The sequence below is a fragment of the Chrysochloris asiatica genome, unplaced genomic scaffold (assembly GCF_000296735.1).
Source record: "Chrysochloris asiatica unplaced genomic scaffold, ChrAsi1.0 scaffold00019, whole genome shotgun sequence".
Classification (NCBI taxonomy): domain Eukaryota; kingdom Metazoa; phylum Chordata; class Mammalia; order Afrosoricida; family Chrysochloridae; genus Chrysochloris; species Chrysochloris asiatica.
The window spans coordinates 26,825,717-26,841,840 of NW_006408537.1; the positions used below are offsets into that span (position 1 = coordinate 26,825,717).

Below are 16,124 nucleotides of genomic sequence, written 5' to 3' on the forward strand. Positions count from 1 at the left end.
CTATCACCCACCCCCTCACTCTCCTTCCCCTGAACCTGTAATTAACCTTGGAGTTTCAGCTCTGCTTACTGAATAACTGTAATTTGTTTAAAATGACACTGAAGTCAGTGGCAAAGATCATGGGATCCTGAATGCCCTAACAACTCTCCCCCAGCATACTTCATTGTTTCAAATTGCAGTGGTTCTTGATGGTTTGCTGTTGCTGCTGTTTTTGTTAAACCATTGAGAATGTATGTAATGGAAATTATGGATTTTTTTCCAAGAAAAAATATTCAATAAATAAAAAAATCAAAACTTTATGTATAATTTTAATGTATTCATAGGTTCCCTAAAGCCAACTTCAGAACCTTTGCGTTAGAAAGAAAACCTGTTTTAACCAAGTCTGTAGCTTTATGAGGAGAATAATTTACAATGGCTTGGGGGATATTTTTGCATTTATAATTAGTTAACTTAAGGAGTGCAGAGTAATGTCCTGTGAAACAAAACAAAACTTCATTTTACTTACATAATTGCATTTCCTTTTGGGAATGCAGTCACTCTATAGAATAAGCACTAGACTTCAAACCACAAGTTCCAAAGTTTGAGCCCACCAGCCACTCTGCAGGAGACAGATAATGCTTTCTGCTCCTGCAAAGATTTATAGTCTCAGAAACCCTATTCAGGGCCACTATGGGTCGGAACCAACTTGACGACATTTACAACAACAACATTTCCCTTTGTGTTTGGAATTTAGTAACTTTGGGAAGGGAAGATTATTCATTCATTCATGAATTCATTCAACAAGTACTCATTGAGCACCTTTTATGTGCCACACACCAACTGAATGTAGTAATGGAAGAAAACCACAGGACAAAATTACAGCCTTCATAGCTTATACTGTTGACCTTGAAACAACACAGAGTCGAACTGCATGGGTCCACTCATACTTGGTTTGAAAAACAAACAAGCAAGTATCATGTGATTCTAATCATCTGCCTTGAGCAGTTCATTTCTCCATTCAATTTCATATCACAGTAAAAAGTGATCTCTCATGGTTCTTGCGTAGTTTTCATCATGCTTAATGCAATACTGAAAACTGTGAATAACACCATGGTACCCATGAATGAAGTGCCACTATTGATGCTGGAAGTACTCCCAAGAAGCAGAGAAAAGTCATAACATTACAAGAAAAACTAATCATTTGATATGTAGCATAAATTGAGATCTGCAACTACAGTTGCCCATTTTAAGATAAAAGTCATTAAGCCGTCACTGCAGCTACTCCAGTGTGTGAAAACCTTGCACCTTTTATGAAATGCCTTTTTATTTTATATTGAAAATGCAGCTTTCACATGGATATGGTATATAATACGTACACAAAATATGTGTTAATAGACTGTATATGCTACTAGTAAGACTTCCAATCAACAGAGGTTAAGTAGTTAAATTCTTAGAAATTCAAAAGTCATACCTGAATTTTTTACTGCAGGGGGGTCAGCATTCTTTGCCCCTGCATCGTTCAAGGGTCAACTGTATATTCAAGAGGTACTGGAAATAGACTTTTTTTTTTTTAATGTTAAGTGCTGAGGAGCAAAATAAAATAAGGAAGGAATTTAGGAGCATGCAGTTTTAAACAGATTGCCAGGGAAGAGATAAGATTATCTTCATTGTCATCATCATCATTGTTATCATCATAAAATGACACCAACTTCAGGCTCTTCCTCCCCATAGTACAAGAGATGCATTAGGATGCTTTGACCCCATAACCTCATCCTAGAGAGCAGAAGGAAGAAAGGGTCTGAGAAAGAAGTTTAAGGAAGGAAAGGGAATACGCCATACCTGCTCGAGCTTGCTAGGGATAGAGCCCAGCATTTCTTATTCTCTCTCTTTTCTGGTCTGATTTGTCTCTTATATATACTTTCGTAGTCTTAGCAATTGTTATTTCAAAGTTTGATTTTAATAACAGAAGGATTTTGAAAAAGGAAGTATTTTCTTATCAAAGGGCAAAACACAAAACTCAAGCAAAGGGTGAAACACAGACAAATGTGTTATTTTAGGAAATGAGTCAGATATTTTATGAAGCTATGGAGAACTTTCAAGCTCCAAGGATACCATGTGAGGCCTTATGAAAACAGAGATTATCTAGTCCAATGCCTTCTGTTTATTCATGAGCAAGTCAAGACCCACAGAAAACGATGCCCAAGAACACAGCTTACATACAAGTAAGGACTCAAATGTGCCTACTATATATACCATGTCACTTAGAGCTGAGTCATTTAAAGTGCCACTCAACAGTAAGCTGAAAGAGATCTGATAGATTTTCTATGTGTCTAGTGTGCTCCAAGGCAATTCATACTTTATACAGTATGAAAAAGAAATTTTTCATGCAAGGTACAAGACCATAGGCTCACATAAATACAGATTAAGAAACCCAAATATCCACCTAAAACACAGGAGCAACAGCTACAGTGTAACTAGCATTTTCCAAGTGCTTTAGCTAATGCCAGTTAGATCAGAAACACTTCTTAAATAATTAGGTATAAATTTTTGCTATGAAGAATCTAAGGGTTTTTGGTTACGTGTGGATTATATTGGTTTTAGAAACAAATATACTATTTCAGGTTTGTGCCACAAATAATGTTGGAAATTCTAGTGTATTTTTCATAAAGAATATTGCTTTTGTGGTTCTTGCTTGAAATGGGTATTAAAGGTACCTGATACACAGTCTCCAATTTGGCCATTCTCAAATGCTATAAATGTACTCATCAGTTTATCATCATTTCTCTTCTGTCTGCACGCACCTGAAGGAAAGAACAAGGGGAAGCATCGAGCAGGTTTGTGATTTCTCTTCTGATACATGTTTGTTTATAAAACTGGTACCTAACAGATGTTTTAAATGTGTCTCATGTGGGTAAAATCGATCAAAAAATACTAGATGATTAAAAGTGGCCTTTCACAAGATTGTCTGCAAAAGTTGCTATCTTATTGATTTTTTTTTTTTTTTAACTTGAGAGCAGAAGTATCTTCCTCTAACTCACTTGGTACTTTTTAAAATTTACAGGATCTGAAGCATTCTTGAGGGGAAAGTCATAATTATTATCTTTGGTTATTTCTTAATGTTATTTTCCTAGAAGTCTTATCCAAGTGCTATACTTCTATGATCTACAGGATAGAAAAAAAAAAAAAAAAGCAGCATTTTCAGTCCCTGGAAGCTAAGACATAATCCCCCTTCATTTTCTCTCTTCTGGGCTGAGAAATTGTTTTACTGGCAAGAGGAACACTGTGTACAGGAGATAGGAACAATCTGACTGTGCCATCTCCAGTACACTGAGGTTTACTCAGGTGGTCTCAGTCAAAGGAAGGGTCCTCCGTCCTTAAGGAAGAAGATAATCTGCCCAGAAACTTAACTCTTCAATGCTTTAGAAGACTGCTTAATCAAACAGGATAGCAGAGTTGGACTTAGAGAGAATAGGAAGTGAAAGAGAAAATACTGATTTGTGTTAGACAATGTCAAGAAGGGTCCAGATATGGAAGCAAAGCCCTGAAGGACAGTTCCAGGAGCATCCCAGCTCTGATGGTGTAAGGAGTGGAGGGGCAGAACCAGCAAGGGAATCCCAGGTGCCCAGAAGCGAAAGAAATGTGGTTTATTTCCTATCACATGCTTCAGTAAAGAGGAAACAAAGAAATTCCCCTGCCAACAGAGTTGGGGTCAGTGCAGGCCCAGGACTTGTTCTATTCATTTTATACTGCTTCAATAATGACATTATTAATGATATATACAGTACTGAAACTAGTTGTGATGAGTTTTTAGGTAATCAATTTCTGCTTAATGTTAATAACACTTCAAAAATTCACAAACCAAAATATGTACGTGTTCATTTATGATGGAGCATAGTATAGATGCAGTAGAACAAATATCAGGTACTCCTCCTGGGTAAATAAACCTACCAAACAAATGGTATTAAAGACTCTTATTTAGTAGACATAGAGTTAGAGCAAAAGGCATTGGATATTCCTGAGTGATGTTTTCAGGATGTTTTAGTAGCCTGAAGATTTGCCCTTCTCTACTTCCGAGATATTTCTTCCCAAAGAGATATGCTGATCAGTAGACTCAGGGCATCCTTTGCATAGACACAGAGAGGTAGACTCACCGATTCGGACCCTTTAGAGCTCCTTTACTCAGACTCCATGAAAATCCCTCCATTTTTCTTTTGTGATCACTGTACTTAAAAAAAAAAAAAAGTTACTACTAGCTGTGTTTTAGTCTCTCTGATGATATTTGGAAAACATCCTTGTTCAGGAGTTATCTATTTATAAATGATCTCTAAGGGTGGTTTGTCACTACATTCTAAGGGCCAAGGCCACCTTTGTCATGAATTCCATCACTAGCTGAGAAGACAGTCCCCTGCCTTGGTTCTATTCCCCAAAAAGGAGATCACTGACACCTAAAGGGGACATGTTAGATGCTTGAATAAGCAAACATTTTATGGCTATCCTGAGTGAGGGGCCACCCTAGACCAACTTAGTGATGTTGCCCTTTTGTCACATGTTGTTATTAAGTGCCATCAAGTCATTCCAACTCATGGCGACCTTCTATATGGCTTCTGAGGAGCAGCTGGTGGGTTTGAACCACAAACCTTTTGTTTAGCAGTCTAGTGCTTATCCTACAGCCCACACCAGGACATATTGTTGTTCTTATTGCTAAGTACTGTCAAGTCAGTTCCAACTCATAGCATCCCTATCTAGGGCTTCCTAGGGGCAGCTGGTAGATTTGAACCACCAGCCTTGCTGTGTTTATCCCACAGCACCACACCAGGACATGTTAGCAAGGCAGAAAAGGAAAACAAAATTAGCATGTAATTATCAAGCTTCTGCTCCCCCATCTAAAACAAAGCCTCCTCCTCATCTGTCACAATTCAGAAACATAACAATCCAATTTTCTAAATGTCCTGATGTTCACTTATATAGAAAAAGCATTAGAATCTATTCTAAATGTTCATATCTGCGGCTGTCAAAGATAATTCACATATAATTTCGAATATGCACAGAACCACTGAACTGGGTTGGTGATCTGAAGAATCACACTAAAACTTCTTGGCTTGTCTTTAGTCATTAGACATTTGGCAGAAATGACATTGAAACATGTCATATAGTACTGTACTGTGCACCTTACTTAATGCTTCATACACATAAATCTTTTATTTCCCCAACTATCTGTCATGTCACACTATATAAAGTCATGGCAGAGAATGTGCTCAGTAAGTCTTAAATCATTTTTGATAAGCTATAAAGAGATAAAATGGCAACAAAAATGAGGAAACAGGAGGAATACTTTAAAAGAAGGAAACATTGCAATAAAAAAAAATTGCAATAATCTGAAGGAAATCAGCTAAAGTTTCTATTTTAATATTGCCTTAGCTTTTTTACTGTACATTCCATATGCACTGGAATTTTTAATACTGCATAGTGAATGCAGAAAGACTGTTGTAATAACAATAGTGGCAGTACCATCTTGTTAAGTACCATCGAATTGGTTACGACCCATGGCAATCCTGTATACGATTTCCGAGAAGTCTGGATCCAGATCTGCTTTCTTCCAAGGGAAAACACTCATTACAAATGGATTTTCTTTCATGCATATTTTGTTTGGGTAAAACAAATTTGCTATATCCTAAGTACCAACTTAGGACAGATCCAGACTAGTGTTGATTAATTCTTGACTTAATTGCAAATGAGCTAATTGACACCATCCAAATGCAGAGCCATTTACTGTCATTGGGTTATTGGTGATGTTTGACATAAACAAACTTTTAATTTGTAGGAGCCAACTCTTATCTTTCTGATATCTCTGAGACTGAAATTTCCTAAATCCTTCTTCCTGGGTTTCAGTGTGTTAAGAACTGGGAGTAACTCAACCATTGTTGTTGTTGTTATGTGCCGTGGAGTCGACTCCGACTCATAGCAACCCTGTACAGGTTTTCCGAGGCTGTAAATCTTTATGGGAACAGAAAGCCTCATCTTTCTCCTGCGGAACAGCTGGTAGTTTCGAACTGCTGACCGTGAGATTCGCAGCCCAATTCATAACCACTACGCTATCAGAGATCCTTAATTCAACCATAAATTAGTTCAATTTGCCAATGAACTGGCACTCTTGAATGAGAGAGTCTTGTAGACTAGTCTGTACCAAGATGCTCTTCTCATCACAGAATGGACTGACATGCCATACATATTCATAGACCCCCTTAATTAACCATGTCCCTGCACTCGAATACTTTTTGTTAGCGAAAGGAAATTTTTGTCTGGGGTGAGGTTAATATATGTTTAAAATAAATTCATCTACAATGTCTTAGGTAAGAAAAGACATCCATTTCCAAGATGGTTTTGTCTTGTGTGTGACAGATTCAAAAATTTTCCTTAAAAAATAAAAAGCAACAGTCGCAATAATTATTTGTTAACAAAGCTCAGCTGAATGATGGTAAAAATGTGTCTTTGACTCTCTTTGGCGCAGGGTCAAATATAAATTACTATGCATTTCAACTGAGTTTGCTCTGTTCTCCTTCTACCTATGCCAGAAATACTGCTTCCCTAGCATCATTTAATTACTAATTTTTTTTCTCTATCTTCCCACCAAAACAATTCTAATCTCATTGTAAATGGTGGTGAATACATTTATTAATTTTATTCTAATTAATCATCTCAAATTATTTCTTCAATTGGACAGTTCTGTTTTCTCTTTTTGGTTATAACTATCATCTAGGTAAATAGAATTTACCTGTAAACTAACCAGACCCTATTACCCAATATCCTTATCTTGATATGAGGTTTGGGATTATCTATAACAATTATACTATATAACATTATGATGTATAAAAAATACACTGTTTCTGCTTCTCTGTCTACTTAATCAACAGTGGTTGCCTATGTGCCTTCTTTGTGTGTTAAATTGCCTTAGTGACAGTTTATAAAGCATTTCATTCATAGAACTCATTCAGGCTTCTTAGTAGATTATCTAAAGTTGCTTTAACAGATACCTCTGAGACTGTTATAAAGGTGCATGTCATCAAAGTGAAAGTACAAATGATATTTTTATTACTTTACAATCTTGTGCTATCATCTGCTGAGTGCTTTGTCTGAACCACTCCTTGGTTGGCTTTCTGATGAGGTGTGTGGCTTTCAGAAGAGAACTCTAGAACACAGATGGAAATGGCTATATGTTCTTTTTAGATTTCTTCTGCATTTATTTTCCGGTGCTTACATTTTCCTTCTTCTGTGTTCAATGGTTCAATGAATTATCTGCATGTTTGTTAAACTAAATTTAGTACAACTAGACTCTCTTTTTTTTTTTTTTTTTAGCATAGTCAGCTTGTGCCCCTATTGACAAAATGTTAGACTGTTTAAAAAACAATCTTTTCAAAGTAGTCTCTTCTTCTGCTCCTGCGTATTGATAGAGGGAACTCATTTAGACTTTTGAAAGCATATGATAGGCCTGAAAATAAGAAACTTAATTGTTCTATATAAACTATTTCTGCTGCTGTTTAGTGCGCTCAAGTTAGTTCCAACTCTTTGCAACCCCATAGAGGGTTTCCAAGGAGTGGCTGGTGAGTTTAAACTGCTGACCTTATAGTTAGCAGTCCTGTGTTTGTCCTACAGTTCCACAACTTTATCTCTATCTTTTTGAAAATATATTCTATCTGATAATATACTTTAGTATAACTGCCAAGTGTTTCAGACAAATCAAGAACTTTTTTTTCCCAAAGCAATTAATATTATCTGCTACATTGATGTCTGTGTGCCATGGAGTCAGTCCCAACTCATAGCAGCCCTGTATGGGGTTTCTTAGGTTATAATCTTTACTAAAGCAGAAAGCTTTCTCTTGCTCCTGTGGGGCAACTCCTGACATTTCTGTTAGCAGCCTAGCATGCCACTTTGTTGTTGTTAAGTGCCATCAAGTTGGTTCCTACTCATAGTGACCCTGTATAGAGTGTCCGAGGAGTGGCTGGTGAGTTTGAAGCACCGACCATGAGTTCAAACCAAGCTTGCAGTCCAGTGCTTTATCCCATAGCACCACCCCAAACTCCTTTGTTGTTGTGAAGTGCTGTTGAGTCAGTTCCGACCCATAGTGACCCTGTATCCTAGGGCCCCATAAAATAAATATCTATAGATAGATATTTTCATATGAAACAAATATTGACACATAGACTACCATCATTTGTTATGCCTATTTCAAATCTGATTATCTCAAAGTAGCCATGAAGATCATCAGATGTATTCCAAGCAGCACAATTAAACTCTAGAGTTAGTGCTTACTGCTAACATAGTCTGTGCATTTATATGTGATAAACAATGAAGCCAAATGGCTTTATTTTTAGAAAAAGAAAAAAAAAAAATCCCTCAGCACTTTCCTGGTAGTGAAATACTTAGTAATGTGCTGCTCTATTTCCCTCACTCCTAGTAAGTTCTGTAGTAATAAGCAGAAGCTCTTCAGAATGTACACCTTACGGAAGCAGAGGTATCCAGCATCCGGCTATTGACATGAGATTTGAGAATGCCAACTAACTTCAGGTGCATGACCAGGTTACACTGCCACCTTCACCTGAGCCCTGTTCAGAGACTCACTCTTCCTAGGGACTTCTGAATGAAGTTTTCAACCTGCTTGTAAATTCCTTTGTTGCCTGTTGCCTGCTTTGATACTCTACCTCTGGGGCAGTAGTCAGGGTCCAGCCTAGTGCTGGCAGTCAGCCCCTTGGCACCCTTGTGGTTGGACAACTGCTGACCTGCTGCACGCAGTGGATTAGTAGGGTTCAGTTGCTATATTGTGCCTGAGGTAAGAATTTGTAGAATGTTTATCCTATGAAAAACTAAAGCCCTAATTAAATATAACAATAACTACAACATTCTAAGTCTAAGAGGATTGCTGTGGGGTTACAGTGATGCCACAGAATTCCTGAACAGTGAATAGTCATTAATAGACTGCATGCTGGGTCATTTGAACAACTTGCACATCTGGAATCTAGAGAGGGAAGAATATCCTTGTAGAGTGGTTTTGAAAACACCCTTAAGTATGGTCCTCAGCTGGGATTGTAGATGTGCATGCTAAGAAATATTTCCAATCAATGACTCTAGTGACTTTTTGGTTACTTTCCCCAAAGAGAGAACTCCTTGTTGGTCTCCTGGGGATAATTCTTGGCTTTCTTCCTAAAAACACTGTTACATAAATCCTCCCGGAAAATCATGTTTGTAAGAAGAAAAAAAAAAAGGCAATAGAATAATGAAAACTAATGTACCAGTAGATAATCTATATTTTTAATCGATGTGTGTTTTCAATAATAGCTACCTAATCAGTATAATAGCTATCAAATCAAGATGCTTTGTTGATTTCCAAAGAAGAAATACAGTAGAAAAGCAGTAAAGAGGAGCTTCTTGTAAGAAGATACAAGAGCAGAACTTTGCCTTTGGAAAGAAAATTCTGCCTGGTTAAAAAGTTCTGGATTAGGATCTAATTCATAGCTTTCCTACAATTATATCAAAAGAGAAATGAAAACATCATTTGTTTTTCTAATTTAGCATATAAAATACTGACTTCCTTTTAAATAGTTCTTGAGAATTTTTGTTTATTATTAGACACTGACAAATATTCTTTCTCTGAAAGGACAAAAGAATAGGTGATTCATAATATAAATTCACAATATAAATAAATTTTTAAAAGAGAATAAATGATATCTAGAATGAATTTATATCACCTTTAAATGCTTTTAATGCTACAAGAGTTCAAAGAATAGTATCATCCACATTTTTATTAATTCTGAGACAGTGTATCAAAATGTTTTACAGGGGCAATTTTCTAAGGTATTTTTCATAGAAACATCTGTAACTTATACTTTTGTTATTTTAGATATATCCTGGTGGATTTTATTCTAATAACTTCATTTTGGATTTTTTTTAGTTTTCAGAAACTGAAATTTTTAAAAAGGAAGAAATAAGGTTTATTTTAAATGGTGTTATGATGCTTTAATCAGTTTCTTGTTCATTTAGTTGGTATAATAGACATATATTTAAAATTTTTTTAAATTATTTGGAATCAACTACACTCAACCTTGCATAGTACTCAGTACTTGTTAGTTCCAGAAAAGGTAATAGGTTTAGAAAATTTAGAATGAGGACTATGGCAACTTGAGCCAGTCATTAATCTAAATAATGGCACTGATCACCTTACTTTTAAGTGATGGAACAGATGTGCTGAAACTAAAAAGAGAGTTCAAATTTTTACAATTAAATTTAAAAAAAAAAAAAAAAAAAGGCTTAGGAAAAGTGACTATCCCTTTGATGGGTTTGCTTAATTGAAGGTTTTTGGATAAGTTGAGAATAAAAAGGTGCAGTTTTATGATGTTACTGTTGTTGCTTAATATCTGTCATCTAATCACATTTGTTGGAGTACAGATAAATCCTTCAACTGATGGGATTGTTTAAAAGAACTCTTGAACCTACTTGACCCCATCACCAAACTGCCCATCCTGTTCATTGCATGTTGCCTTCAGCTAATCTTGCTGGATTTAGCTGTGTTTGCATTTTGGAGAAGGAGCTGTCAGTTGCATGGTCAAATTGTTTATTGTTACCAGGACCCTCTGACCACCAAAGATCATGATTTGACTTGTTTTCGTGTAAACACACATAAAATGTGATGTCTTCTCAGAATCTCATTTGTTAAGCAAGTAGGCATGGAAAAAATAAATGTTACAGTTTCTTGTTAGTTACAAAACACATATCCACTAAAACACATTTGCTGTTGGCATGCTGCAGTTTGGGACAGTGGACATTGCGGTAAGTGGAAAAGACAAGGCCTCCACTTCGTCTCAGATAATCCTTGTCCGTAAGAACAGGTCTCTGCATTTCAAAGTGGCTGCTCTGAGTGGCTCCCCCTCAAACCCATTGTACCATCATTTCTTCAGACCATACAGAAGGTGTCTTACAATGTCACCTTCTAAATGAATAACGCAAGCAGGTTCTGAAAGAAACAAGCAGACAAACAAAATGGGCTCACAAAACTTCTTACATATGATGACATTCCTGTGCAAAGGAAAATAATCCATGCATATGATCAGCCTCAAAAAGTCTCAAATATACTCGTATATGTAACAAAACACTTGTCATTTCAACAATCTTCACATGTACAATTTAGCGACATTATGTTCATCATGTTGTTCAACCAGGAAACCAAACATTTTATCATACGTATACCATGTTCCAACTACTTCACATACTCATTCGGTTCATTAATTCCCACAAAAATCCCTTGGTTTATTTTTATTTCCATGTTAGAAATGAGGACTCCTAAACCCAGAGGGGCAAAGTGACTTGACTGATAAGACAGGGCAAATTGGGATTCCAATCCAGGTCTCTTTAACTCCATCTTGTACTTCCTACCTCATTATAACTCTTCTCTTCATTAGAAAAGTGTAGAGTGCACTTTGGATTCTGTTGCTACTTTGGTTGGTAGTATTTCCTTTATCAGTGCACGAGAATTCAATCTTAGCTGGCATCTGAGAACTGAATGTCTTGGCAAATATAATTTACCAGTAGCTGCCACAGCAAATCAATAACCTGTTTAATAGCAGGACATTGTGTTAGTGAACCTAACATCTCATTCCATTAATCAGTCATCACATTCATTATACGTTAAGACTGTTCTAGCTTGCTTGTTTTGGTCTCCAAGAATGAATACAAGCATAAAATAAACGTGATGTTCAGTGTCGTATGCTTAATATTATGTATGCAATGCTACCAACTGCTATGAAATTGCATGAATTTATGGATATCATAATCTTGCCTGAAATACAAAATGCATGCAGAATGTGGATTATATATGAAATTGTCATCCCTGTTTCCCTGTAGAAATGTTTGGAAATTACAGAGATGCTCTCAAATAAGAGTTTTTTTAATCTCCAAAAATGAGGTTAAAAACTAAAATGACCTAGGTGTTCATAAAGGGAATACCAAACTAGTTGTTGGTTATTTCCAGTGCAATTGTGTACAAACTGCTGTATTTTGTCTTAGTCCTTTCTCTGATGAATCCAAGGAGTTGCGTATACCTATAGAATGAGATTAATTTCAAATAAATGGAAACATAGAGATTAAATAAAGCTCAAATTTTCAATAAGGGGAAAAATACATTGCTATGCGCCTACTTGCTGAAAACATTGTATCTGTTGTAATATATAATCTTATAGAGTTTCATCAAATTATTTACCCAAGTGGAAATTGCTTGAAATGAATAATCATGCTTCTGTTCTCCACAGTCAGAAGCTAAGTTTTAAGGAGCGAGTGCGCATGGCTAGCCCAAGGGGCCAGAGTATTAAGAGCAGACAAGCCTCGGTAGGTGACAGGAGGTCCCCGAGCACTGACATCACAGCCGAGGGCAGCCCTACCAAAGTGCAGAAGAGCTGGAGCTTCAACGACCGAACCCGCTTCCGTCCCTCACTTCGCCTCAAAAGTTCTCAGCCAAAACCAGTGATAGACGGTAAGGCCTGTTTTTCCATAACCATTTATTTGTTAGATAGGCTATAGTGAGAGAGACTGTAAGTAATTAATTCACCGTGGTACCAATTGAAGATAGAAGGAAACAACCTTAGGAAAAGAAATGCTTGTTTGTTGTATTGGCAGTTTATTCACTGTCTTGGGCAAAGAAAGATACAAAACCTAAGTTTACTTTCTGAAGCAACTTTAACAGTTGAATTTACATTTCAAAGAAGCCAAACAAAAAGTTGTTAATTCTTCACTCATCTCTACCACCTATGATTTATTTCTCAGACAAGGTTTATATTATACTAAGATTAATGTGACTGTTTTTCTGATATCTTGAACTGGATAAACAAAAAACTACCATGAATGTTGCTCTGGGAATGTCTTCAGACACAGCTAATTGAGTCACAGCCCCTTTCTGGACAACAGTGGTGCTGTTACCTTTTTTAATAAACTCCATCTACCATAGCACTGTCGGAGCTCTGATAGCTTAGTGGTTACGAATCGGGCTGCAAACCTCAAGGTCAGCGGTTCGAAATTACCAGCTGCTCCGCGGGAGAAAGATGAGGCTTTCTGCTCCCGTAAAGATTTGCAGCCTCGGAAACCCTGTACAGGGTCGCTATAAGTCAGAACCGATTCCACGACACATAACAACCAACAACCAACCACGGCACTGTAGAAGTTTTGGTATGGCATTGTAGGATAAAGCACTGGACCGCAAAGTGGGTTTGAACCGCAAGCTTGGTCAAACCCACCAACCCCTCCTCAGAAACTATACAAGTTCACTATGAATCGGAACTGACTTGACAGCACTTAACAACAACAACCATGCACTGTAAGATAAGCACTGGATTGCTAACTGCAAGGCCAGTGCTTCAAACCCACCAGCCGCTCCCCGAAAACCATATACAGGATCACTATGAGTAGTAACCAACTCTGCAGCACTTAAGAACAACACAACAACAACCACTAAATCAAGACCACGTCTTACATTCTTTACAAAGATTTCTGTTGAAAGTTCTTTCAAAGTCTTCCAGTGATAAATGAAACGCAAGTTCTTCTCCCAAGAGGAATTAACCTTGTTTATTTCTCATATTACATATCAAAAGTTTACTTGCTTTCACATTCTGTTGACGAACACGTAGTTTTATGTTTATAAAATAAAACTTTTTTGTGTTTTTCATTTAAGATTGTCTTGGCTTTCGTTTTAAGTATGCCCCTGGGATCTCTTATGCTGGGCAAAGAACCAAAATCAAATAGCATCTTCTAGTAATGCGTAAAAATTCCAAAGCCCTTCTACTCTCATTCCCTAGCATAACCTATATTTTCCCAGGCCCTGGGAACCCCAGGGATAAAATTAACAACTATGGGTCAATAATTGCAGTGATCTCAGTGTCTCTACATAAAATCCCTGGGGACCCTGCCCATAGTCCCTCCCTGCTCATTCAGAGATCCTTGGGGATATCTGTCACACTCTGAAGTTGACCAATACGAATTCCCTCTTCATACGTCCTCATTCTCCACAGCCATGTAGATCCCATGCTTTCCATGGAGATCCAAGTTGCTGACCTGATGTGGCCTCTCCTTGGAAAGTTTATAGCTTCCATCTCAGTCCTAGGATATGCTGATCTTGCCACAGTTTCCTTCACCTGTTTCTATGCCAAGGTGGGAAATGCTTCTTCCACTAGCAGTGGACATTCCTTCCTCAAGCCACTTGCAGCATTCTGAGTCACTGCCCATACACCAGTTTCCACTCTTCTCCCTCAGAATTTGGCTGAGAGCCCATGCATGAGCAGCTGAGTCAAGAGTAACTAGTGAGAAAGCTTTATGCTGCACTGAAAATAGACTCTCTGATTGTAAATGGGTGCACACGTTCTGGAAGGCAATTTGGCAATATATATCAAAAGGCTTTAATTATGCATATGCTTGGACGTATACTACCAACCAATTACAATTCTAAGAACTTATCCTTAGGAAATAGCAAAGGATTTAATTCCAAGGAATTTCATCCAAGTAATAAATAACTTGCATTTGTAGTGGTTTGGAAATCTGTATAACCAACAGAGATTTGGGTCAAACATGTTAGGGTACATCAATATAATAAAATACTATCAGATATTAAAAATGATAATGTAAATATTTAACTTATTGACATGAGAGGATGATCAAAGTAAAATCAGATATTTCATTTTGTCTTATATGTATACATGTATATATTTGTTGTTAGGTACCATCGAGTTGGTGCCGACCTATAGCGATCTTATGCACAGCAGAATGAAACACTGTCCGATCCTGGGCCAACCTCACTACTGTAGCCACCCTTGAGCCCATTGATGCTGCCACATAGCCAATCCATCTTGCTGGGGGTCTTCCTCTTTTTCTCTGACCCTCCACCTTACCAATCATTATATCGTTCTTCAACGACTGGTCCCTCCTGACAATATGTCCAAACTATGAGAGACAAAGTTTGGCCATCTTGGCCTCTAAGGAGCACTCTGGCTGCACTTCTTCCAAAATGGATCTGTTGGTTCTTTTGGCAGCCCATGGCACTTTCAATATTCTCCTCCAACACCATAACACAAAAGCATCAGTTCTTCTACGGTCTTCCTTATTCACTGTCCAGCTTTCTCATGTAAATGAGGTTATTGAAAAGAAAATACCATGGCTTGGGTCAGGCACACATTAGTACTCAAGCTGACATCTTTACTCTTCACACTTTAAAAAGGTCTTGTGCAGCAGATTTGCCTAATGCAATACGTCATTTGATCTCTTGACTGCTGCTTCCGTGAGTGTTGATAGTTGATCCAAGAAAAATGAAGTCCTTGACAACTTCAATCTTTTCTCCATTGATAAGAATGTAGTTGTAGATTGGTCCAGTGGTGAGGATTTTTGTTTTATTTACATTGAGATGTAATTCATACCGAAGACTGTGCCCTTTGATCCTCATCAGTAAATGTTTTAAGTCCTCTTCACTTTCAGCAAGCAAGGTTATATTATCTGCATACCACAGGTTGTTAATGAGTCTTCCTCCAATCTTGATGCCACATTTTTCTTTATAGAACCCAGCTTCTCAGATTATTTACTCAACATACAGATTGAAAAAGTAAAGTGAAAGAATGCAACTTTGTCGCACACCTTTCTTAACTTTAAACCATTCAGTGTTCCCATGTTCTGTTCGAACAACTGCTTCTTGATCCATGTACACATTCCTCATGAGCACAATTAAGTGTTTCAGAATACTCATACTTTGCCATGTTGTCCATAGCTTGTCATGATCTACACAATCAGTAGCCTTTGCATAGTCAATAAAGCACAGGTAAACATCTTTCTGATATTCTCTGCTTTCAGCTGAGATCCATCGGACATCAGCAATGATTCCCTCGTTCTATGTACGGCCTCTTCTGAATCTGGCTTGAACTTCTGGAAGTTCTCTGTCAATGTATGCTTGTAGCCATTTCTGTATTACCTTTAGCAAAACTTTACTAACATGGGATATCAAAGAGATTGTCCGATGATTTCCACATTCCGTTGGGTCACCTCTCTTTGGAATGGGCCTAAGAATGGATCTCTTCCAGTCAGTCAGCCAGATAGTTGTCTTCCAAATTTCTTGGCAGAGATGAGTGAGTGCC

The 16,124-nt window shown here is 37.4% G+C and overlaps 1 protein-coding gene across 5 annotated transcripts in view; it reads left to right on the forward strand.

The window, feature by feature from the left end:
* KCNQ5 (potassium voltage-gated channel, KQT-like subfamily, member 5) overlaps positions 1-16,124 on the forward strand; it is a 771,186-nt gene that overhangs the window by 636,283 nt on the left and 118,779 nt on the right. Inside the window, exons 9-11 of one of the 5 annotated variants that reach the window (XM_006835755.1) lie at positions 2,787-2,813; positions 8,432-8,488; positions 12,273-12,493. In XM_006835755.1, coding sequence (XP_006835818.1) covers positions 2,787-2,813; positions 8,432-8,488; positions 12,273-12,493 — 305 coding nt within the window. The remainder of the gene's footprint in view (positions 1-2,786; positions 2,814-8,431; positions 8,489-12,272; positions 12,494-16,124) is intronic. The other 4 variants (XM_006835757.1, XM_006835756.1, XM_006835759.1 and 1 more) reach the window with 4 other exon arrangements.